The following is a 26,590-nucleotide window of genomic DNA, read 5'->3' as shown; positions in this document are numbered from 1 at the left end:
TAACCGCCAGTGCTGAAAAAATGATGGTGTCCATGTTCTGGGACAGCGAGGGTATAATCCTTACCCATTGCGTTCCAAAGGGCACTACGGTAACAGGTGCATCCTACGAAAATGTTTTGAAGAACAAATTCCTTCCTGCACTGCAACAAAAACGTCCGGGAAGGGCTGCGCGTGTGCTGTTTCACCAAGACAACGCACCCGCACATCGAGCTAACGTTACGCAACAGTTTCTTTGTGATAACAACTTTGAAGTGATTCCTCATGCTCCCTACTCACCTGACCTGGATCCTAGTGCCTTTTGGCTTTTTCCAACAATGAAAGACACTCTCCATGGCCGCACATTCACCAGCCATGCTGCTATTGCCTCAGCGATTTTCCAGTGGTCAAAACAGACTCCTAAAGAAGCCTTCACCGCTGCCATGGAATCATGGTGTCAGCATTGTGAAAAATGTGTACGTCTGCAGGGCGATTACATCGAGAAGTAACGCCAGTTTCATCGATTTCGGGTGAGTAGTTAATTAGAAAAAAAATCGAAGGCCTTAGAACTTGAATGCACCTCGTACATAATCCAACCCTGTGATGAACACTGCTGCTGGCACATTTAAGCCAAAGATACTAACAGTATTGGTAACTCTTTCCATTGAAGAGAAAGGCAGGCTATTTTCTGGATTCATCTTCCAATTCGGTATGATGGAATCCAGATGTCAATTGAAGGCTATTCATATTTTTTACACTGTCAAACTTGTCAAGTAATTTTTCTATATTTTCAGGCTGGTCAGTCTCACATTCTAAAAGTTTTCTCAAATGTATTGAGTCAAGAACTAATCTAATTCCTCAATCAGCCTTTGATACTACAACTACATTCTATTATTTTCCTTTTTTTGTTTTTAGGAGTCCTCTATCTACATCTTTTTTAAAAAAATGAATGCTATAGGGCTTTATAATGAAAGGGTCAGGGGGTTTTAATCTCAAGGTGCATTTATAGTCTTTCACCCTTCCAGGTCATTCCCTGAAAATAACACAGTATTCCCATAAAAATGCCTCAAGTTCTGTCTTCTCTTCTATACTTAGTTCTTTAGCCTCCTGTGCTTTTCTCTTTACTAGTTCACTATAAGATTCTGTATCAAAAGAATGAGCATAGCACTCTCTGTCTTCCTCATATACCCTGAAGCACAAACTTCTTCCAGCCCCAAGATCTGGTTACTTGTACCATTAATTGACATTAGCATTTCGGTTTCCCCTGAAATTGCCGTGTTTGGGTCAGTAAACATAACCCTTTTATCAAACAATAGAAAAACCAGTATGGAATGTAACAATATTATGAAAAGGATAATTGCTGCTCACCATATAGTGGAGATGCTGACTCGCAGATAGGCACAACAAAAAGACTGTCGGAAAGTGAGCTTTCAGCCAACCAGGTCTTTCTCAAAAATAGACAATATACACGTCACACTCATGCAAACAGAACTCGTGCACACATGATCACGATCTCTGGCTGCTGAGGCCAGACTGCAAGCAGCAGTGCATGATGAGAGAGGCAACCGGGTGGTGAGGTAAAAAAGAGACTGTGGCAGGGAGGGGGAGGATAGCAGGGTAGGGATGGGGGACAGTAAATGCTGCTTGCAGAAGTGTACAGGGACAAGGTGGAGAGAGGGTAGGGCAGCTAGTTGCAGTTGGGAGGTTAGAAAGAGGGTGAGGGTGGGGGGAGCAGAAAAAGAGAGGAGTAAAAGACTGAGGTGCAATAGAGGTTTGTGCAGCACCAAAATGGGAACAGGGAAGAAAGGCAAACCTACATTTATAATATTTGTAGATTTTGAGAAAGTTTGTGACAGTGATGTCTGGCATAACTCTTGGAAATTCTACAGGTAGCACGGAAAAGTTATCTGTAACTTGTACAGAAACCAGACTGCAGCTGTAACAGCCGGCCGGAGTAGCCGTGCGGTTATAGGCGCTACTGTCTGGAACCGCGTGACCGCTACGGTCGTAGGTTCGAATCCTGCCTCGGGCATGGATGTGTGTGATGTCCTTAGGTTAGTTAGGTTTAAGTAGTTCTAAGTTCTAGGGGACTGATGACCACAGTAGTTAAGTCCCATAGTGCTCAGAGCCATTTTGAGCAGCTGCAACAGTCAAATAACACAAAATGGAGACGGTAGTTGAAAAGGGAGTGAGACAGATATGTAGCCACTCCGTAATGTCATTCAATCTGAACAGTGTATTTTCTGTGGAGTGTAGCATTGTAAGTAAGTGAAACATGGAAAATAAACAGAACAGATCAGAATAGGACAGAAGCTTTTGCAATGTGGTGGTGCAGAATAAAAATCTTAAGGTCTGCCTATGACACATCTCTGTCAGATATGGCAAATGATTTAGAACAATGGAACAGAATGAAAAGCATTTTGCAAACAGGTTATAAGATGAATATTAGTAAAAGTGAAACAATGGTAATGGAATTAGATTATGAAATGAGACACTAAAAGTAGTCAATGGGTTTTGCAATTTGGGTCACAGTGATCAAAATAGAGAGGATATAAAATGCACACTGGCAACAGCAAGAAAAGCATTTCTGCAACAGAGGAATTTAGTAGCTCTGAATATCATTTTAAATATTAGGAAGTCATTTATGTATTTTCTGTGGATTGTAGCCTTGTAAGTGAAACATGGACATTAAACAGTGCAGACCGGAATAGAACAGAAGCTTTTACAATGTGATGGTGCAGAATAATAACAAAGATTATATGAGAAGATCTGATAACTAATAAAGTGTCGCTGAATCAAAAATGGGGGAGAAAAAAAATTATGGCATGAATTGACTAAAAGAAAGGATCAGTTGAAAGGACATATCCTGAGACATCAGGGAATCATCTCTTTGGTAATAGGGTGAAATGCAATGTGGAGAGAGCAAAATTTTAGATGGAGACCAAGACTTGACTACAGAAAGGAAGTTTCAGTAGTTATGCAGAAGTGAATAGGTTTTCACGGTTTACACTAGTGTAAAGAGCTGCACAAAATCAATCTTTGGACTGAAGAGGACGACAACAACAACAACAACAACAACAACAACAACGAAAGAAACAACCACAAAAAACACATATCTATCTAGTGTTTGCTCAACTATTGTTCTAAAATTCAGTCAATTCCTCTACATGCTCTTGTCCAGAGCTATGAGTCCCTCCCGAAGATATAACACCACTGGCTCTTGATCTAGTTTACTGAACATGTAAATCTTCTTATTGTAGTGGCCCTTTGTACTGTGGTAATCATTGTTGCTAAAACAGCATTGTGATCACTGATACAAATTTGATTGTGGTCATACTCATAGAGATCAGGTCTTTTTGTGGCCATTATATCTAATATATTTCTATCATGGGTACTACAATTTCTATGTTGTTTTTAGAGAAAGGTTTAGTTTCATAGGTTGTATTGTCAAGCCCACTACTTCCCAAAATGTAATTAATTATGTCAATTGAGTGTTGGATGATTTAAGTCTCCTCCTGTGGTGACAGTATGATGGGAGAACTTACTAGTGAGCTGAAGTTTCCTCTACGGTTTTGAGCTACATCTGGGGATTAATATGTTTGCACATAAAAAGAGCATATTTTTAATTTATGTCCACCCTTGATAATGAGTCTTGCACAAATGGTTTTGTATGCAGTTTCCATTTCTAGCCCATTGAATTTATAGTTTCCAGTCTACTGTGACAAATACATCATCTCAATGTCCCATTGGTATCATTTCAATATTTACTTAATTTTACCCCAAAATCTCAGCATTGGCATCTTTGGGTTTTAGCCAACTTTCTGTACCTAGTAATATGTGACCTTCATAGCTTTTTAGGAGAGTTCCACACCCTGGACAATTGATCAGCAGGAGTTTAATGTCAACCCATAAAGGGCATTTCTTTGATTCTTACATCAATACATATGTGTTTCAAACAACTGTGATAATCTGGACTGGATGAAAAGTTACATAGTTTAAAAAGCCTTGCATGCTCCCAACACACAGTTAATTACCTTGTTAGCAGCCTTTGATATAATTCATCAGCCACTGAGCCATAATGTGGAACACTACAGTTCTTTACCCTATGGTAATAAGTCTAGGAAGTCACAGTATAACTTTTTGCAAAAGCTTCATTTCAGGCTACTATCAGTTTTGAGGACAGTCCTATGTAGTGTGAGAAACAGGATGACAGGTATCGTTCATTCCAATATGTACCACAATATGCAGCTGCTTATTGCGTACTGAATAATGACTACTGGAACAGCATCTTCAACATTTTAAATAAGGCCCTCAGGCATACAGATTGAGTGCACAAGGTGAACCTTCTAACACCTTGTTTTCATTTTCATAATTGGTACCACATTATTTAAGTCTTAATCTCATAAATTCAAATATTCTGATATTTCAGACACATTAAATTGACCTGATGATACCAAAAATACACATTAATGACAACATGTGGGCATGCTATAAAGAAATGCCTCTGAATTTTTTACGTAAAACTTCTTAAAGATTTTTAAATGAAAGAAACATTATTGATATTGCACATATTTGTTCTTCATGTCTATGTATTTGTCTCTGAAACAAATACTAACAAAGAGATAAAGGGGCTGGCCAGTACTTACCTCAGCTCAGTACAGCCGGTAGATACACAAAACAGAACAGAAAATTTACATTCCTAGCTTTTGGAACTTTGTTCCTTCATCATGGAGGAGAGAGGGGAAAAAAGGGAAGAAGGGAAAGTGGATTCAGTTAATCACAACCCAGGTTATGAAGGAACAGGGAAAGGTAAACAGGGAGGGTAGTAAGGATGGAGGCATGGTTGTCAGAGGGAAGTTTCTGAACATAGCCACCTGGGCAGTGAAAACATTTCTCACAATGAAGGACCAATTTTTTGATACTGTCATTGTAGAATGTTTGACTTTGTTGACAGAACTACAACCCCATCTCTGTTTGCACTGCCTCATCACTGTCAAAGTGAAGTCCTGGAAGGTGTTCCTTAAGTTTTTGAAATGGATGAAAATTGGGTGGGGCCAATGTGGGACACTAAGGAGGGTGACTGATGACAGTAAATCCAAGGCGTTCAGTTGTTGTAGATCTCATGTGTGGTTTGGCATTTTCATGCTGAAGGAGAGGGTGTTCCATGTGGGGACGAATTCTTCGAATTTGAAACTAAATTACAGCATGCTGTTTCTCATGCACTGACACAGTTATGTTACACACTGCCATCTTACACTGCAATTCAAAGCCTTCTCACCAACAGAGGACTACAAATATGTAGATGTGAATAATAAGGGTGTAGAATGGTAGGTAACATTTGTTTTATTTAAAAATCTTTAAGGGCTCTTACACAAAATCTTTGGAGGCATTACTTTTCAGCACACCTTCATACACTAAACAAGTCTAAATAACTAGTAAAAGTGGTTACTAAACAATGGAAACTTTAGGTAGGAACATCAACAATGTAGGGAAAGATAGAGTGCTATTTACTGTAAAGAAGACACATGAAGTTGCAGACAGGCACAATTAAAAGACATTCATATGTAGCTTTTGGCCACAACCATCATCAGTTAACAAAACACACACACACACGACCCCAACTCCAGCATCTTCGGGCCAGAGATGCTGGAGTTGACGGTGCTGGTGCATGAGGTGTGCTTGTTTTTTTATGTGTGTGTGTGTGTGTGTGTGTGTGTGTGTGTGTGTGTGTGTGTGTGTGTGTGTGTGTGTGTGTGCGCGTGCGTGTGTGTGCATGCATGCATGGGTGTGTGTCTACTGATGAAGGCTGTGGCTGAAAGCTACATGTGAGTCTTTTAAATGTGCCTGTCTGCAACTTTATGTGTCTTCTTTATGGTAAGTAGCAGCCTATCTTTTCCTAAGTGTGGTATGTTTCACACTTAGAAGGACATCACATTATGTTCACTTGACAATAAGAATGTTAGCTTACTTTCCTTACTCTCACTCTGCTTTATCGAATTACGAGTCACACATCACCCAGAGATATGTTTTGAAGAAAATTGGAACTTGTACATTCACTTTCCAGTACATCTATTCATGAATGTTGCCATGAATAATAATAATAAGAGTTTAACCTATCATACAACACACAGAAATAATCTTGCCATAGATTTGCTTTTTCATTCGCGATCTAGAGAGGTATTTGTTTGAAAAAAGATATTTAACTAGCTACTTTGAACTGCACCATATACTTGTCACTTGTCTCAGTATGGTATCTAAAATTAAAAATAAATAATAATTGCTTACGTAAGTATAGAACTAATATGCACACAGGAAAATGTGGTATGCCTTGAGTACAAGTGAACAGGTGAAGCTCAGTTAACAAGGTAACACGAAGTAAATCACATTTTCTCTACTGTCCCTGCTATCCCTATATTGCAACTGCATATTCATAAACATATTTTCTGAGAGTCATGTCCTTCCTGTTGAGAGAGAGGGGGAGGGGGGGGGGGTGACTGTTAGATGGTACAGAATTTCCCACCCCCAACACCCATCAATACCAACTGTCAAATAAAAATATTTGAGGATACTTGGAGAGGTTCCTTATGTTAAGAAACTGCTACACTTTGCATTTAATATTCACAACTGGACGCTGCTTTGCTGCAGTCTTAACCTATGGATGTGATTTTTGTGTTATTAAGAATGGTGTCTTATATGGCAAGACCCGTTTGGCTTTATTCAGTGTACCTTGTCAACATCATATGTAACAAGGTCATTACACTTCCTGAAGTGTCAAAACTTAGATCAAGAATTCCAATAAGCCTTTATTTGTAATTGGTTTTTTTTCAACCTCTCCTAGTTTACTATCATGCAGGTGCTGAATTTACAGCCACATTTGAGATTTTACAGCATTTGAGGATGGTTACTGATATTAATAGAATAACTGGAATATGAAAAGATCTTGATAAAAACAACATACAATTTTGTTTCTCAGGTCGGGTTTCCAAATGCTGGAAAAAGCACACTACTAAGAGCTATTTCCCGAGCTAGGCCAAAGGTAGCCTCATATCCTTTTACAACTCTTCAGCCACATTTAGGAGTTGTTCAATATATAGATTATGAACGTGTAACAGGTAAGTCTATTATTGAGTAAATGTAATGCAATGTTTACAGTATAGTATTATCATTCTCTCTCTAGTGATAAATAGTTTTCAAAAAATATGTAAGTGGGTTGGGAGAAAATGAATGATCAGGGAAGATCCGAATGTCTTTGACAAAAAATGAAGTTTTATTGCTGACAATGCCTCTCTTGCACACTTGCTACATTTATCCCACCCTCCAAACTCCCTACCACCACCACACAGAATGTTGAACCTAAACAGGCCCAAAATCCTTCGCCCCGCAGAAATATCAGTTCTTTCCAAAGATCTCATCTTTTGTCCCATTTCCCAATTCAATCATGCAGGACTTGTTAAAGACCTTGTCTTTTCTCCCGGTTTCTACAGTGGAAATACTTTTTCACCACCAACCCTACCAATCGGATTTAACCAAAGATCAATGTTCAACCCTGCCTGATTTAGTTCACTCCTCCATCCAACTGTGATCCACCCTCGCTGTCCCCAAGTCACACCCTGTTAACTTTCCAGAATTTCTTAACCTCGAACCTTTCTTCATCATTATTCCCCAAATCTCTCAACATTACAAACTAACCTTACATCTGCAGAAAGAACTACAACTCACCACCTAAAAACTGATCCTGGCCTTGTAATCTTACCTGGGTACAAAGGCTCCACTACTGTTGTTTTGAACTGCAAAGATTACATGGCAGAAGTGACCCCACCCAGTCTCTCCTCAAATCCTTAGGCCCATCCCAGAACCTTGCCCCAGAGTTCACCTCCCTCCTCACCCCTACCACTCCTTGCACTCCTAAAGTCCATAAACGCAACCATCCAGGATGCCCCATTGTGGCCAGTTACAGTGCCCCCACTGAGAGAATCTCAGCTCTAGTTGACCACAGCCTTCAGCCTATTATCTGCAACCTAACCTCCTATATGAAAGATACCAACCATTTCCTCCACAAACTCTCCAGGGTTCCTATTACTTACCACACAGGCCCCTGTTTATTATTATTCATGCCACCTCCCTTTACACTAACGTTCCTAATGCCAATGGCCTTACCTTTCCCAATGCCCGACAGATTCCAAATCAACAACTGCCTTCCTAGTCACCATGGTCAACCTCATCCTCACCCACAATTATTTCTCCTTTGAAGGAATCACCTACAAACAAATCCGGGGTATGGCTATGGGCAAGAAACAGCTGGACCACTCTGTTGGTGAACTTGCCATCCTACATGACATTCTTTTTCTTCTTGATGACTGCTTCACAGCCTGTGTCATCTGGATCCTTCCCACCAACATCAGCTTATATGAATTGCGCAGATGGGAACTTTCCCTGGTATATATCCTACATTCCCATAACCCTCCTAGCCTCAACATTCGTTAGTCATTGTCCTTACCCATCTGGCCTCTTGCCTGTTCCCATTCTAGCACTACACAGTCCTCTATTCCACCAATGCACCCAGTCTTTTTACTTTCTCCTTTTCTGCTATCCTAGCTGCCCTACCTCTCTCCACCTCCTGCTTCCAGCAGCACTTTACTGTTTCCCACCCCTAACCTGCTATCATACCCCCTCCCCACCCCAGCCTCCTCCGTACTCTCACCTAGTTGCCATCCCCATCATGATATGCTGCTTGTAATCTGGCTTCAACTGCCAGACACACTCTCTCCCTCTCTCTCTCTCTCTCTCTCTCTCTCTCTCTCTCTCTCTGCGTGTGTGTGTGTGTGTGTGTGTGTGTGTGTGTGTGTGTGTGTGTGTTTTGTTTGGTGTTTCTTCTTTTTTCAGAGGCTTTGTTGGCCAAAAGTTTATTTTGTGATAGTCTTTTTGTTGTGCCTGTCTGCAGCTCAGCATCTCTGCTACATGATGAGTGGCAACTATCCTATTCATAATACTTTTACGTTCCATCCTGGATTTTCGATTGTTTGAAATTTTATTATGAGTGACAAGGACTTCGTTTACAAAAAAATTGCATTTTGGTTGGTATATTTTCTAAAAGCCATTTTCTTTTGTAATTCAAATTTGGAAGTAAATTCATTGGCTATTTTACAAAAAGGAATTAATTTCTGAGAAAAGTTAGTTTCGTCTGGTGTATTTTTTTTCCTATGACTCTAGCACTAAATTGTCTGTCCTACATATAAATCAAATACTGACTACAGTCAAGGAATAAAAACGAAAAGAAGTTCTACTAATGCAGAAATAGTAGAAATGCAAATGTTAATTTTGTAGCCTTTGCCTTTCTTCTCCAAAGTAGAAGAGAAGATGACTATCACAGACGGACTAGAAAAGTCACTCAGAACCCTAGATTGTAGGTGATACAGCAGAACAGAATGAGATTGAACTCATTTATGAAATGTTGGTAACACAAAAAATACAAGGCATGTTCAGAAAGTGAGTGTACTTTGACCACAGTGGGCTATGGTTTTTAGTTGTTTGAGTGTTGGTAACAATGATTGGAAGAGGGGGGACAAACCCCGACCACAGCAAGCAGCATATGAACATGGTAGTACGTGAACCCACACTGTAGTTTCCAGCTGTGTGAGAGATGTCAGTAAGAAATAAAGTGTGAGCCATGTGATGTGATCTGCTTCCTACTCGCAGAAGGGATAACACCGACAAAACATTTTTTCACATAGCAGAATGGTTTACAGCAAAAGTGTTATGAACAGGTGTGTTTAATTGATGTAAGGAGTTTAATGGAAGCAAAAGAAATGTTTGTGACAAAAAGAGGAGTGGAAGAATTCCATTTTGAGTGACGAGTTGGTGCAAAAAGTCAAGGAAACTGTTCTTGAAGACTACCAATTGATGGTGGACGATATTTCTGCAATGTTTTCACCACTCTCCAGAACTCTCTTATATGATACACTCACAGAAGTCCTGGGATACCAGAAACTGCACTAATTGGGTCCCAAAACAGCTAACAGAGTGGCACAAAGGACAATCATCACATTTGTGACCCACCAATTCCCCATCCCCCAAAAAATTCAAAACCACAATTTCAGGCAAAAAAATCATGACCTCAGTATTTTGGGACCAAAAAAGCATAATTTTGGTTGAATTTCTGCCTCAGGGGGAGACCATCAATAGACAACCCTAAAAAAATTCAAAAGGTGCATTCAAAACAAAAGGAGGGGAATGCCGATGAGAGGAGTGTGCTTGTTGCACAGCAGCACACGTCATCATAGAGCCTTAGCCAACAAAGCACTCAAGTATTCATTTGGTTTGGATGCTTTGAACCCCTCCTCTTCCCCCATATTCCCCTGACTTGGCACCTTCAAGTTACCATCTTTTGACCATCTCTGAAGTCACAGATGAGAGTAATGAATTTTTTACTTGACGAGCCAGTACAGAAAGAGGTTGAGAAGAGAGGGAAGGAGCTGGTGGGAGAGTTCTTCGAGGATGCCATAAAGAAGCTTGTGGCATGGCTCATATGTGCATTTAATGGGATGGTAATTATGTGGAATAATACTCCACAAGTGGATCAACAATATACTATAATTTTTTTTCAGATACACTTATTCTAAAAAATTTAAAAATCTAATACACTTACATTCTCAACATGCCTCATATGAAAAGCTAAGAAGATAGAAAAGAGAGGAAAAACAAATAGCAAGTCAGCAAGATGGATAGATGAGAAAAATAACCAGCAACACAGAAAAAAGGGAACCGTAACTAATCATTATCATTTTCACACATCCCTCATTTCTGCCATGTGTAGTCAGTGCATGACATTAATTTCTTTTTTCTGATGTTTTTACTTAATAATTTTTATTATTTTATTCTCATTCCACTGGTCAAGCCTCCCAATGTTTCCTGTATATCTGAGTTCAAACTTGATTCTGTTGACTTGCAGTTCTTGACTTCTGCATATGAAATATATTTATGTCATGACTGTGTCAGTGCAGGACGATAGGACATTGTTGTCTCTGCAGTCAGGAATACACTGGAGTTTGAACTGCTTCAAGATTTATGGAACTTCATAAATCAATATGAAGAGTTTCTTCTGTAACAATCTCTGTGTTTTAACTGCAAAATACAACCACTTCTTTTACTCAAAACTTTACAATATGGTAAGATTGTATTTGTCAGTTTGGCATCTACTTACATCAATCAATCTATGAATGTTCTGTATGCTTCCTTTGCTTGCCTCAGCTGCCTTCCACATTGCCATCAATGGCTCTCACCCCAGAGCCAATACACTTTGACGTGGGGCAATGATCCATAGAGTGTACACTAACACTCCCAAACGTGCTTTCACTTGCAGAGTTAATGCGATCATTGTCCCACCTCAAAGACATGCATCATCCCTCGAGATGCCTCAACACGTGAAACATGCATACCAAAAGATTAACAACAGTTGCACCACTAAATATTAAATTATTACGTCATTTTATAATTTGTGAGCATAATTCATCAGCAAGGTGAGCATAGGGTTACACACCGCTCTTCCAGAATACTATTTAACACCACAGCCTTTTTCACCAGTTATTACACTTTCCTCCTTGGGTATTGCTGCACAATTTTAACTCAAGTAAGTTTTAGTTTCACTCTGTGCTTCATGCATGTGTGATTACTTGTCAACAGTCATCTCTGCTTACTCTGAGTTTCCTAATTTTCAGATGATTCCATTGCTAGTGTTTCATTGTTCTTCTATTATCCTATCCTTCTATGAAGCAAGTTCAGAAAGTAAGTGTAATATGAACATAAAATAGTTGTGTTTTGTTATGAGGGCTGGCAACATTGAGTGTTACAGGGGGATTCCCTGACCAGAGCGAGCATCACAGGAATATGGTAGAATGTAAACTCATGTTTTAGAGTCTAGTTGCATGAAAGATGTCAGTAAGAAATCCTATCAAATGCAAGTCATATGCTATGATCTTGTTTGTACTCATGAAAGGAATAACACCTACTAAAATCTTTTTGTGAATCAAAATGGTTTACAGCATAGGTGTTATGAATAGAATGAATGTGTTTAAGGGAAGTAGGAAGTTTAGTGGAGGCAGAAATAATGTTTATGGTGAACAGAGGAGCAGTAGTTCTTCCATTTTGACTGACGAGTAGATGCAAAAAATTAAAGAAACTGTTCGTGAAGACCGCCGACTGACAGTGGGTGAAATTCCTGCAAACTCTCCACAACTCTCAAGAACTATCTTATATGAGACACTCACAGAAATGCTCGGAGACTGGAGATGAAACATGTGTGGCTCATTACAAGCCTGAGACAAAAAGACAGTCATCGCAGTGGTGTCACACCAGTTCCCCATCTACCAAAAAATTCCAAACAACAATTTCAGGCAAAAACATCATGGCCTCTATGTTTTGGGACCATGGTCATACTTCTGCCTCGGGGAGAGACCATCAGTGCACAACAACATTGTGGGGACTTAAAAATCTCAAAAGGAGCATTCAAAACAAAAGGAGGGGAATGCTGATGAGAGAAGTGTGCTTGCTGCATGACAATGCCCAACCTCGCACAGCCTTAGCCTCCAAATTGCTCTGGGGGACTCATCTGGTTTGGATGTTTTGAACCACCCCCCCAAATTCCGCATATGACTTGGCACCTTCAGATTATCACCTTTTCACCTCCCTAAAGGCACACATCAGAGGAACTAAATTTTCAACTGGTACCAGTTGCAGAAACAGGTTGTGGAGTGGGGGATGGAGCTGGACAGAGTTATTTGAGAAGGGCATAAAGAAGCTTGTGCCACAAGTCATCACATTCATTGAGCAGATTGGCAATTACATGGGAAAATAGTCAACAAGTGTATCTACAATATCCTGTTTTTTTTCAGATACACTTGTCCTAAAAAGAATATAAAAATCTAATACACTTACTTTCTGAACATGCCTTGTATCTCCCTCATAACCTGGAGCCCTACCAATTTCCCTGTCTAGCATCTGACCATTTCCTTAAAACTTTGCCTCTCTTTTTGGCAAATGAAGAAAGATCTGGTTATCAAAGTTTGCATTATGTGAATCTGTGTCCACTGTTGCCTGTAATCATAATTTTGTTTGTCCATTTGTGATTTAATGTAGAAAGAACAAACATAATGCTGGATCCGACACAGAGACAAGCAGGGCTGGAAACTAATGAACTATTTCACAGATTTAGTTAAGAAGAAGCTATTTGACAATGCAAGAACCATAAGGTACCTGGCATGGATTATACAGGGTGTTACAAAAAGGTACGGCCAAACTTTCAGGAAACATTCCTCACACACAAAGAAAGAAAATATGTTATGTGGACATGTGTCCGAAACGCTTACTTTCCATGTTAGAGCTCATTTTATTACTTCTCTTCAAATCACATTAATCACGGAATGGAAACACACAGCAACAGAATGTACCAGCATGACTTCAAACACTTTGTTACAGGAAATGTTCAAAATGTCCTCCATTAGCGAGGATACATGCATCCACCCTCCGTCGCATGGAATCCCTGATGCGCTGATGCAGCCCTGGAGAATGGCGTATTGTATCACAGCCGTCCACAATACGAGCACGAAGAGTCTCTACATTTGGTACCGGGGTTGTGTAGACAAGAGCTTTCAAATGCCCCCATAAATGAAAGTCAACAGGGTTGAGTTCAGGAGAGCGCAGAGGCCATGGAATTGGTCCGTCTCTACCAATCCATCGGTTACCGAATCTGTTTTTGAGAAGCGTATGAACACTTCGAGGGAAATGTGCAGGAGCTCCATCGTGCATGAACCACATGTTGTGTCGTACTTGTAAAGGCACATGTTCTAACAGCACAGGTAGAGTATCCTGCATGAAATCATGATAACGTACTCCATTGAGCGTAGGTGGAAGAACATGGGGCCCAGTCAAGACATCACCAACAATGCCTGCCCAAACGTTCACAGAAAATCTGTGTTGATGACATGATTGCACAATTGCGTGCGGATTCTCATCAGCCCACACATGTTGATTGTGAAAATTTACAATTTGATCACGTTGGAAGGAAGCCTCATCCGTAAAGAGAACATTTGCACTGAAATGAGGATTGACACATTGTTGGATGAACCATTCGCAGAACTGTACCCGTGGAGGCCAATCAGCTGCTGATAGTGCCTGCACAAGCTGTACATGGTACGGAAACAACTGGTTCTCCCATAGCACTCTCCATACAGTGATGTGGTCAACGTTATCTTGTACAGCAGCAACTTCTCTGACGCTGACATTAGGGTTATCGTCAACTGCACGAACAATTGACTCGTCCATTGCAGGTGTCCTCGTCGTTCTAGGTCTTCCCCAGTCGCGAGTCATAGGCTGGAATGTTCCATGCTCCCTAAGACGCCGATCAATTGCTTCGAACGTCTTCCTGTCGTGACACCTTCGTTCTGGAAATCTGTCTTGATACAAACGTACCGCGCCACGGCTATTGCCCCGTGCTAATCCATACATCAAATGGGCATCTGCCAACTTCGCAATTGTAAATATTGCACTGACTGCAAAACCACATTTGTGATGAACACTAACCTGTTGATGCTATATACAGATGTGCTTGATGCTAGTACTGTAGAGCAATGAGTCGCATGTCAACACAAGCACCGAAGTCAACATTACCTTCCTTCAATTGGGCCAACTGGCAGTGAATCGACGAAGTACAGTACATACTGACGAAACTAAAATGAGCTATAACATGGAAATTAAGCGTTTCTGGACACATGTCCACATAACATCTTTTCTTTATTTGTGAGTGAGGAATGTTTCCTGAAAGTTTGGCCGTACCTTTTTGTAACACCCTGTATACGGGGGTAAAATAAAACAATTTGGACAAGTAACCATGAAATAGCTTGAGAACCTGATCCCTAAAATATGGGGGAAAAAACAAAGTAATTGTCTTCTTAAAATATGGGAAAAACCACCCAGCTCCAAAAGTTATTGCCCAACTCCAAAAGTTACTGACCTGCTTCATTCTTATGCTAACTTTGTAAGGTATTAGAAAAGTGTCTTTAGAACCATTTCAACCCTATGATCAGCAGTCCATTAATACCTGGACAGGCAGGCTTTAGACCTCAAAGGAATTCCATAACACAAGTAGCAAACATAACCCTTTACATAGAGGACAGGTTTGAAAGCAGTGACATCACTGGAGCTGTTTTCATTGATCTGTCTTCAGCCTATGACACTGTTCTGCATCACATAATGTGCCAGAAGATCTACTGTGTGGCACACGATTATGGCGTCGTGGAAATAATTGGCACCTTATTGCACAGTTAAAGATTCTTTGTTGAGTTTCAAAGAAGATGAATTCTCTGGAGAAACCAGATGAACTTGCTTTAGCAAACACAAGCAAAGATGTTTAAGGAATTTCAACAAGCTTTTACAGCCGTGCTGAGAACTTTCACTGAGTATTGTGGTAAGAACCACCTGAAACCTAATCCTCAGAAAATGCAAGTCTGTGCCTTCTGTTTTTGAAACAGATACGCAATTAGAAAACTAAAAGTTAATTTGAAGAGCACAGAGTTGGAACACGGCTTTGCACCTAAATATCTTAGGCAGGTCTTTAACATACTACTAACAGTGTCTCAACACCAAAATAAAATCGCTAAGAAACTCACTTGGAGTAACTGGCCCACCCTCAAATCTTCAGAACCTTCACCAAGGCACTCTGTTTCTCTGTAGGGGAGTATGAGTCCCCTGTATGGTACAGCTCCGTCCACGAAAAGCAAGTGGACATCACACTGAATTAAACTGTATGACTGATTACTGAATGTCTGAAACCGACACATGAAGGCCAGATTTATTGCTTAGCAAGTATTGCACTGCCTGATGCATGTCATAAAGTAATTGCAGACATTGATAGGAAGAAGGCTGACCTGGATCAACATCCACTTTATGGCCACCAATCACTGAGACCTAGGTTGTAACCCAAAAGAAGTTTCCTCTATTCATTAGCAAATACTATGTCTCCATACTGCCAGATGACAACTATGAAGAGATGTGGATGAAGCCTGCTGAGGTACTTTAGAGTGGTGCACCTCCAGGTTATAGAACAGACCGAGGTCCTGTATAGGTAAATCCAGGGACAACCTTATCAAATGGGGATATTCTAAAGCTCTAGACGACAAAAACCGATGTGAAGTTGGATTGCAAAACTCACACCTCTCTCACATCAGTTGACTTACTTGGTAAGCACTGCCAAGCTTCTTCTCTGGATTGCCGGCTACGTCAATCTCCAAAAACTTCTTCTCCGAAGAATACTGCTGGTTAACGGAATTTATCAGACTCTCTCTCTCTCTCTCTCTCTCTCTCTCTCTCTCTCTCTCTCTCTCCTTCCTCATGAAATAAGTGGATATTTGCAGAATACTTTTAGTTTAGTCTTGGTATATTTCAACTTCCACAAAGAACAAATTCACCATTTCTTACATAAATATTCGCATGTTTGCAAGTCAACTGATTCATCTCACATTAGACTTGATTAAACACATTTACAATAGCATTGGTTTAACAACCACATAATTTATGAACATGTCTTGCTTCTAGATCCAACACATGAATTACTTGAAAGTCTAACCTCATTTCTTCATTTGTCATTAACAATGATCACACTCACTAAAAGCACAGAATAATACAAAAACACTCCTTGTTCTTTTCTGCATATACACTTAAACTCTGTGGATAATACAGCAGGTACTTGTCAGCTGGCGGTTCGGCCGCTGCGTCCACAATTTGCTCGTGACTGTTTTTAGACCTGCACACACAAACGTGCAATGTGCAGTAGGTCAGATTTGCCTCTCTCAAACTTCTATTTTAAATATTGTGTGTTCGAGATGGAGGACGGCCACATGGTTCTAGAATTTATGCAGAAACTCTCGAAGTACTACATATTCCCCCCCTCAGACTGAACATGAGATGTTTTATATACAATCATTATGCACATATATATCACATGTAATAACAATTTATATTTCAACAGTACACCTTGTTTTTTTTTTAATAATAGTGAATACACTTTCTCTTATTATTTAGCTATTTCTATTTTATTTTATTTTATTTTATTTTTATTTCACTTTAATTATAAAATGGGAATATTTCAATCAATGTGGAAGTTCGTTTTCTTATATCAAGGAATCATGAGGACTAAACCTTTAGTTTCCAATCATAAGCTCCTGGTGTTCATGACAGTTGAGTTCTTTATTCTAATTTCCTGCTCTATTTTTTCCTTAGTACGTACTAGTATCATTATTGATAGTAGTCTGTAGTCTGGAGGAACCCTGGGCCAATGAAAGTGTTCTTTTCGACACTTGTAAATTCACATAAAACAAAATAATGCTAGTGATATGTAGAATTTAAACTTACCAAAATAATTCCTATTAAATGTGTGACTTCTGTCATGATACTGTCCTTTTCCCCTAGCATGAGTACCTCTACCTTACATGTGGGTTGACCCTATGAATTCACTTCCTCCTCCTGTTCTGGTAGGTACGCCCCTTTATAAAACATCGTTATTCATCAGGCCACAGATTATCGTATCTCTATGTAGGTACGCCTTCCCTATATCCTTAGCAACTGTCAGGTACACCCCCCTATCCTTTATGAGTAGGCCTCATGGTTCATTGCCCTAGTATACATCTTTATGTACACTATAATTAAATATTTCCTGGTAAAATAAAAATCTATTTTACACTTCACTCTCACTTCTTAGTACCTCATTTAATATCCTTGAGTCCTCTTCTACTTTTGAACTCCTATAATCTTAGTAGATACTATGTCTACACGTATTATTCAACTCATGGTAGATATTATATCTACCTATTTTGTTCAAGCCCCACTATCCTACTATTCATCAATTTATCCGAGTATTCGCTACACTGACTTTTCTTAAATAAGCTTCACAATTAAGCTTCACAATTTACTCCAATCTGGCTTGCGTTCTCCTTCATTACTCATTCCTGCTTATGTATACTCGTTGTAAGATCATAATAGTTTTTCTATACTTATGTACATATGCAATTTTTATATAATGGCTTTTCATGTAAATAGGCGATGTAGAACAGTCATAATAAAAAGAAAAACAATGTGTGCATCTTTCTAGATGTACGTATATCTTCTACCCTACAACCCTTGGCAGTTATTACATCCTTCTAAACTGTGACTTCATTATTTGTGAATTCGAATTTCTTTGTGTGTATGCATAAGTGTGTTTGTGTGTTCTGATTCTTCGGCCTTCTTATGTGAAAATAAGTTGTAGGTTATTGGAAACCACGGAGACTAGGAAGGACTTCTGCGATCGAAGTATATGAATATGGAAAGAGGGAAAAAATAGTTAGGTCCTCAAAAGTGAAGTAAGAAAGGAAAAACTAGAAATGGCTGCTAAGATCGAAGAAGAGAAAGAAGACAGCCCCAAAGACAGGAAACCTTGAGTAAGAAGCCAGAGGAGGTATGGTGTTAAATCGTCTCCTACAAAATGGACATTCCCACCTTCATTCTTGAGGTCCCAGAAGAAAATCTTAGCAACCCTATGGAAACGGCAAATGGTGAAGAACCAGTCATACTTGTTTGCGAGGGTTGTTTGAAAGGTGTGATGTGTGTTCTGTGTTAGCCATGATTTATCTGTTGGTGTAAATCATATTCTTATTTACATTAACTACCCCTTTCAAAATCAATACAAACCCTCCCGTCTACTTCACATCTCATAAAAGGTATAAAATATACTATACAAAATAGAACATTATATGCTATAGTATCATCATTATTTAATTATTCATCCACTAGTATATGTTCTGCTAACGTAATATTCACTTCTGTTCATTAAGACAAACATGTGTTAGGAAACATAAATTTGAACTCTGGACCAACTATGGGGTACATCTGTCAAAGAATAATGCTGTTGTCCTAAGGCCAGCTCAGTGAGGATGGAAATCTTGCATAGAGCAAAAATGCAGAAGCTGACTTGACTATATTACATTCTGCTTGAGAATAGTATTTGGAGACAACATGTGTGCAATTCTCCACCTCATGCTGCAGCTGAGCAAAGTCGGGACATCTAACTGACTGGAACAAGAAAATCTCTTACCGGGAGCAATTTTGGATTATGTAAAAACAAATGCTCACTGGTATGTTTCTCTCTCAGCCGAGGATGACGCAATCAAAAATTCATAGGGAGTTAGAGGTTGTTAGTAGTCTAAATGACTGGAACAAGTAAATCTCTTACCAGGAACAATTTTGAATGATGTAATAACAAATTCTCACTGGTACGGTATTTACCATTACCACTAAGTGTGGGTGGATAGAATAGTTTAAGAGTTTGGGGGAATTTGATGCAGGAAAATTATTACAGAAGAAACGCCAAAACCAACTCAGAACCCAATGGTCTTCACTCCTCCCATTAACTAAGAATGTTAACATCCCTGGGGGATATTTGACTCTGTCCGAATCCCATGGATCTGATATTAACTTCACTTGAGCAAGTGCTGACCAGTACTTCTCATTAAATTTTGTCTCCCCACTTCAAAACAATCACCACTTCACTAGGTAACACAACATTACATGACGATACACTTTTTTCTGCTTTGACGTCGTCTATAACCTTGCTAGTATCATTAAGTTTGGCCGAAGCAATAGTTGGAACATTTCCGGAGGTTATACTCTCGGTAATTTTTCAGTCCATTATTTCCTCTACCTGTTTCTCCAGACTACTTACATTTATTAAGTCTGAGTTCACTAGTTTCTATTTGAAGTTTCTTTCTACATTATCTACTCGTGTATTAACGCCTGTAATTTGCGATTGGATTATTGGCGTTAACTTATCTTGCTTGTCGACGGACTCTTTTAAAGTATGCAACCTGTGCTTTACAGCATCAAACTTAACATTACGTACATTTTCAAATGATCCTAACTTTTCATTAATTTCGGTTTCAAACATATTACATTTTTCCTCAATATCAAATTCTAATTTCTTTGTTAAACCCTGGATTTGATCATTCTGTTTCTGACTAAAGCCAGTGAACAGTCGAATTACATGGAGGTTTAAAGAGTTAGTTACTTCATTCTTTAATTCTAATTTCAGATCCTCTACTTTATTGTTTAAGTCATCAAATTTAGTCTTTAAAACCTCCATGCTTTTGCATAGACTACCAAATTCTTTGCTTTGCAATTTTACTTTGGCATTTAACAAATTTAATTGAGAATTTACTGAGACTAGTTCTTTACTTAAGGTTTCATTTTGAGCAGTTGAAGCTGCACTCTGGGCATCTAATTTAGACTTTTGAACTTTGATTAGGTTTACTAATTCAGACCAGTCTGGTCCTTGTTTACTAATTTTCATTGCCTTGCCTGGTTCTGACATTTCTCCAATTTGCTGTTCCTGATCCATATTCTTATGATCTTTAGACCTAGTAACCATTTTTTTTTTTAAACTCAACTCTGACCATAATAACTACACCAATAAAAGTCAATCTACTGTTTGTATCACTTCGTGCTAAGGTACTTAAGTTCTATCTTGCACTCACCCATTGTAGAATTCTCGCAACGTAGATGTGACAGCAGATGTGACAACAAGTCGGCACCAGTGGACAGCAAGCCAGTGGCGTCAGACATTGGTATCAACGTCGGCATTGGTAGGCAGCTGTGGAAGCAGGTAAGCACCGGTGAACCGCAACTGGTGTTGGTGGCGTCGGATGTTGTTTCCGTGTAGGCGTCACCGCAATGTGTGTGAGAGCTGTATACTCCCTTCACTGGATCTTCTTAGTTGAATTATTCTCGTCGTATCTCTTCTTAGTCAAATACGTCAAGGTCTTCTTTCCGTTCCTTTACTGTTGTTACTTCCTTACTCTTCTTTTTTGTTTCAAACACAAATTTTTCCATTTGATTTTTGGACATAATCCAATTACACGAAACAGTTCTCTTGTCTTGTTATCATATCTTCTTCTTCAATTTCTTCTCAAAATTTTCATTTCATTTCTTTTCTTCTTCTTCTTTTTTTTTTAGAAACGCATTAAATTAACATTCATAAGCAAGTTGGTTTAAGAACCACTCGTAATTTATGAACATGTCTTGCTTCTAGCAAGTCCAACACATGAATTACTTGAAAGTCTAACCTCATTTCTTCATTTGTCCTTACCTATCATCAAAGTCACTTAAAGCACAGAATAATACATAAACACTCCTTGTTATTTACTACACATATACTGAAACTCTGTGGATCATACAGCAGATACTTGTCGGCCGCCGTGTCCACAATTTGTTCGTGACTGTTTTTAGACCTGCATACACAAACATGCAATGTGCAGTAGGTTGTATTCATCTCTCTCAAACTTCTATTTAAAATATCATGTGTTAAAGATGGAGGAAGGCCAAGTGGTTCTAGAATTTACACAGAAATTCTCGAAGCACTACAATATTTCAAAGGTGCAGAACAAAATGACTGTGGAAAAACAGACATGGATTACCTGTGCCACTGTCCATGCCAAGTCATGCAGTGCTGATGAGGGCTTAGGGTGGTGAAGTTGCTGTTGCCCAATTCTGGGTGAATATCATTTAGTTTTTTTCTCTTGTGCACTTATCTAAGCTATGTGAATTGTTGATTTAGAAGTACCCCATGATATTGCACAGTTTTGTAATGTAAAGTTTTGTATGACATGTAACTCAAGTAAATAAATAAAGTTCGTTTTGGACATATGTCTGTTTACAATATATTAATACAACTTTGTGAAGAACTGTAACATATTAATTTTTAATTTGGTGGCTCAGTTGGTGAAGTACAGAGACAGTAATTGATAGGACTTGGCACAAAATGCAGTATTTTTGGTGCCATATAGAATGACATTCACATCCCATAAAAATATGTGCCTTTGAAAAAGACCAATCAAGACATTCTTTCAGGTCCCACATTTAAAAAAAAAAAAAAAATCTGCTGCGCCTTTAAGCTCATTCATTTAGTTGCTCCAATGATTTGTCTAAATGAAAAACCATACACAAATGAAAGGAAGAAGACACGGTTTAAGGGAAAAAAATTAAAAGCGCAAATACATAATAAAACACATTTCACAGCCCTTATAATTTGCAGGGAACAGATAGGGAATAAGGAAAGGAAGCTGAAAGAGAGAGAGAGAGAGAGAGAGAGAGAGAGAGAGAGAGAGAGAGAGAGAGAAGAAGGCAGATGTAAGGACATGCCAGTCTTTCCTTATCTGGTCTTTTCCCCTGACAGTGTATTTGGACTTCAAATAAAACATAAAATAATGACTTAAATGACTACTAGTTACAACAAATATCACTTTTGCACTTACAAATTGTTATCTGTATTAATCTTTCCTGCATCTTATGGATTCTTAAAACAGTTTTCTGTACTGTACTGGTCAAAAACCTTTTCAGTTCATTAAAAAGTACAATAATTGGTACAGTAAGTCTATATTGTGTGAATGCTTAGTCCTTTGAATGGTACAGCACATTGAACTTTGTCACTTGGAGATGCGTCACAATTTAGCCACACTCATCACTTACGAGCTGTCATGTCAGAGTAAGTTTTCCTATGCAAGATGAACCTTCAATAACAGCAACAGTGGTTGTGCCTTCAGTATTATTTATCTCTTATTTTTGACTGTAACAGTCTCAAAACCATTTCCTTTCTTTCCACTTCTGCTTGCCTAATGTGTACTTCTAATATGTGTTCAGTTTTGTAGTGTCACTTTATTTCTGTCAAGTGTGTCTCAGTCTGCATGATTTTAGAGATTTCAGTCTTTTTAAGTTTCTCTTTTTAATGGAGCAGTATATGGCTTCAAAAACTGAAGCATAGATCAGATTGCTGTCTTTGCAATAGAGGCAATGAGGAATGGACTGAACTTAAAAACAGAGCTAATAATCATAGAGAAACAAAAATTATGAAAATAAGGACAGTGTAATATTCAGTCTGTTTCTTATGAGTTTGTTGAAAACTGGGTAGACTTTGCTGGAAGGAGCAAGATAATATGCCAGTTAACTGGTTGTCCTAACAGTATGAGATTTTCAGCAGTATTTTGTGCTATATCAGAGCTCTTAAAGCAACTGTAATATTTTAATTGACATTGTAAAAGGAAATAGTAATTTGTTTCAGAATCAAATATTTTGTACCCATTTATGAAATAATGAACCTGAGATGCAATTCAGAATAAAATCTTTCAATTTGCAGCAGCTTTTGTTGAAATTAATCATCATGGTAGATTAAAACTGTGTGCTAAACTGGAATCTGAATATGTGGAGTGTGATTTTGTGAGACGTAAACTTTGAGTTACTTTTGATGAATGAATGTTCGAATGTGCCTGTGGGAAGCGCATCGTCAACAAAAGCCAAATATTGAAGTTAAAGTCTGAATCCAGATTACAATTATAATATTCATTTAAAAAAGAAGCAGTATTGTAACTTTACGTAAATCTGTGACAACATTTCTTGAAGAATGAGGTTTTCACTCTGCAGTGGAGTATGCAACGATATGAAACTTCCTGGCAGATTAAAACTGTGAGCCAGATCAGGACTTGAACTTTTACATTTCTTGAACTTTGTAATTGTAGCCATTATACATTGTATCCCAGATCTCTGTGGTAATGCCAAGGCTAATTATAGAGGAGATCAAACTCAGTATTTTGAGACAGGAAATCAAAGACAGATGGCACATAGTTTACTGTAGCACAGTCTGGCAGCCACTGCTGTTTCTTGCATAAATAACAAAACAATAACTTGATTTTACATCACATAAAAGAATCATTGAATGTAGAGAATGTGTAAGTACATATATAAATAAAATTACTGCTGCATTTCTTGAAACTCATTGGTGTAGTACAGATTAGAATACAGTGCCTGGTAAAAAACAGTGAAGCACCCAGAAGGGACAAGGAAACTAAATGAATCTTTGTGGGTTGAAATGGTCTGTGATGTTATTTCAGTGATTACGAAATTGAGTCAACGTTACAAAGGATTTGTCAGTATGAGCCCACTTATCAGTGCTCTGGCCTGGATGCATGCACTGATTCCACTGGAAATGGTGTCGTAAGCCATTGTTTCCTCTCCTGAGGCAACCTGGTCCACAACTGTGGTAGCTGCTCTCACACATGTTCTGTTGGGGAAAAAATCTGTGGATCTTGTTGACCATGGGAGTACCTAAACATCATTCAGACAGTTGATAAAGGCACATATTGTGTGTGGACAGCATTGTCCTGTTGAAAAATGGTGCCACAATACTGTAGCACAAGAGGTAACACATGAAGACACAGGATGTGTGTGACACAGCATTGTAACATCAGAGTTCCTTCAGATATTACCAGCTGTGACCTGAAGTCAGACCCAATGGCTCCCCAAACTTCGACACCAGGAGTAACGTCGCTGTGCTTCTCCAAAACATTGAAAGAACAGGAACCCTCCCTATGTCACCACCATACTAGCTGGTGATGGTCATCTAGGGTAGTCCAGAAACGTGATTCATCGTTGAACATAATGTGATGCCACTCATCGGCAGTCCTTGCTTCCCAGTCATGGCAACACTTGAAATGCAGCTCTCAGTGTTGGAGTGTTAAAGGCAGCCTCTTATGGAGCAGTAATTCCCAAGACTGTCTGTTGCTAATCTCCAACCAATAGTGTGGGGTGACACAGAATGTTGCAGGGAGTCCATTTGTTGTTCTCAGATAGCAGACACAGATGTGTAGAGGTTGAAGTGTGCTTGGTGCACAGTACATTATATTCCCTTGTGATGATCAGATGTGGTCAACTGAAAATTTGATGACGGGTACGAGTGCTCTCACATTCCCGTGCAGTTCAGCACTGGGCCATTGCCACATCTGAATGCTGCACGTATCTGGATATTGCATGATTTAGCTATCTAGCTAAATGGAGACCTACATTGAGGCCCTTTTCAGTCTCTGTTTGGAGCTAATAATGCTCCCACATGAGCACATAGAATATCTGTGTCCTCCACAGTGAGCAGTCAGCATTTGATGTTGTTCTCACTCCATATATATAGCCTACCTGGCCTGGTAACAGCACAAAACATGAATAAGACTAATGTAGTCTGGTGATGGTTCTACCTGTCATAGAGAATTGTGATGCTAATGATTTATATATCCACCGGTGATGCATGAGTGCATGAATTTATGTTGACATTTGACCATATCTTCTGAGTGCTTCACTTTTTTTCCCGACAGTGTAGTTGTTATTCACTAACATGCAGCAGTCCTTCAAATACTTCCTCATAAACATTAGGCAACATTAATATTAAGTTACCTGATTCTAGAAAGGAGGATTTTAGTTTGTAGTCTCTCATTGTGAGTAGTGCTACTGCAAAATGAGATGTGCATGTAGTGCTGTATCAGTATGCTGCAGCAAAATACTCATGTTGCACCAGGATGGAAAGGAAATATATGTCTGGGAAACTATCCAATGGAATAATCTGCTAAAATTTGGATGCAAAGTCTGCTTGAAAAAAAGAACAAATATGAAACAAGAATGTAGCCAAGGAAATGGAAAGTAAATGTTGGATTGAGATGACAAAAGAACATGAAAAATCTTGAAAGAGGGCATATTTGCAAACTTGTTTATCTGAAATGAATTGAAGCCTTTAATGTCTCAACTGCTAAAAGCTACAGTACAAAATCTCTCATAACATTTAAGGTTTCTGTTTATGTTCATTGTGTTCTTATTCTGAATAGTAACTAAGAAATTACTGCTACTGTTATTAATACTTTTTACAGTTGCAGACTTACCTGGTCTTATACCAGGATCTCATAAGAATCGTGGTTTAGGCATCACATTTTTAAAACATGCAGAACGATGTTCAGCACTTTTAATGGTGATTGACCTGTCAAGTGGACCTTGGGATCAACTGGAAGTTTTGAAATATGAACTGAGCCAGTTTAGCCCTGATCTTGCTCAGAGGCCTCAAATTATTATTGGCAACAAAATAGACCTACCAGAATCAAAGGTAATGCTAGTAATATGTGTTCCACCTACAGCATTTTGTAGAAGACCTTAAATCCTTTTTTTGTGCTAAATATCACAGTGTGCAATTTGATTGGATGCAATTCTTTTTGCAGAGTAATCTTCAGGAGTTTCAGCAGAAAACTGGTGAAAAAATAATTCCCATATCTGCAAAACTGGGAATAAATTTGTCACTGGTTCTGGAGATAATGCGAGAAATATATCAGCAAAATGTGAAGGAAAATGAGTAGTAACCTTTACTTGTTAATAGCTGTCTGTTTATAAACAAAATGAATAAAGTGTTTGTATTAAATTTCATTCTAAAATAATAAATTGAACAGTTAATCTGTTACATCTCTATCCTATATGAAATTTTTTGTTGGTAATAGTCCTGTTATGTCCAACTACTTGCTTTCATAATTGGGTGCTGAACAAAAGTCAGTGATCCAAGTATCCAAAAACATGAAGATTAGCTTGAGAAAGATCTGGATTACATAGAACATTGAAGCTTGAATCAGACTGCAGCAAGTGGTCATTTGCCAGCATTATCTGTGGATGGGAATGATTTATAGTCATATCATATTCTAGAACATAATATTAACTTGTCAAGAAGATTAGCACATTGTCATTTATT

The 26,590-nt window shown here is 38.7% G+C and overlaps 1 protein-coding gene across 2 annotated transcripts in view; it reads left to right on the top strand.

Moving 5' to 3' along the window:
- LOC126457485 (mitochondrial ribosome-associated GTPase 2) overlaps window positions 1-26,269 on the top strand; it is a 176,040-nt gene extending 149,771 nt beyond the window's left edge. The window contains exons 6-8 of one of the 2 annotated variants that reach the window (XM_050093782.1): window positions 6,950-7,088; window positions 25,731-25,960; window positions 26,073-26,269. In XM_050093782.1, the coding sequence (XP_049949739.1) occupies window positions 6,950-7,088; window positions 25,731-25,960; window positions 26,073-26,207 (504 nt within the window). In that variant the 3' untranslated portion in view covers window positions 26,208-26,269. The remainder of the gene's footprint in view (window positions 1-6,949; window positions 7,089-25,730; window positions 25,961-26,072) is intronic. The other variant, XM_050093783.1, reaches the window with a different exon arrangement.
- Window positions 26,270-26,590: the final 321 nt, after the last annotated feature.

Source organism: Schistocerca serialis, chromosome 2, assembly GCF_023864345.2.
Source record: "Schistocerca serialis cubense isolate TAMUIC-IGC-003099 chromosome 2, iqSchSeri2.2, whole genome shotgun sequence".
Classification (NCBI taxonomy): Eukaryota; Metazoa; Arthropoda; class Insecta; order Orthoptera; family Acrididae; genus Schistocerca; species Schistocerca serialis.
The sequence above is the reverse complement of the archived record's forward strand: the minus strand, read 5'-3'. Positions and strand labels throughout refer to the sequence as shown.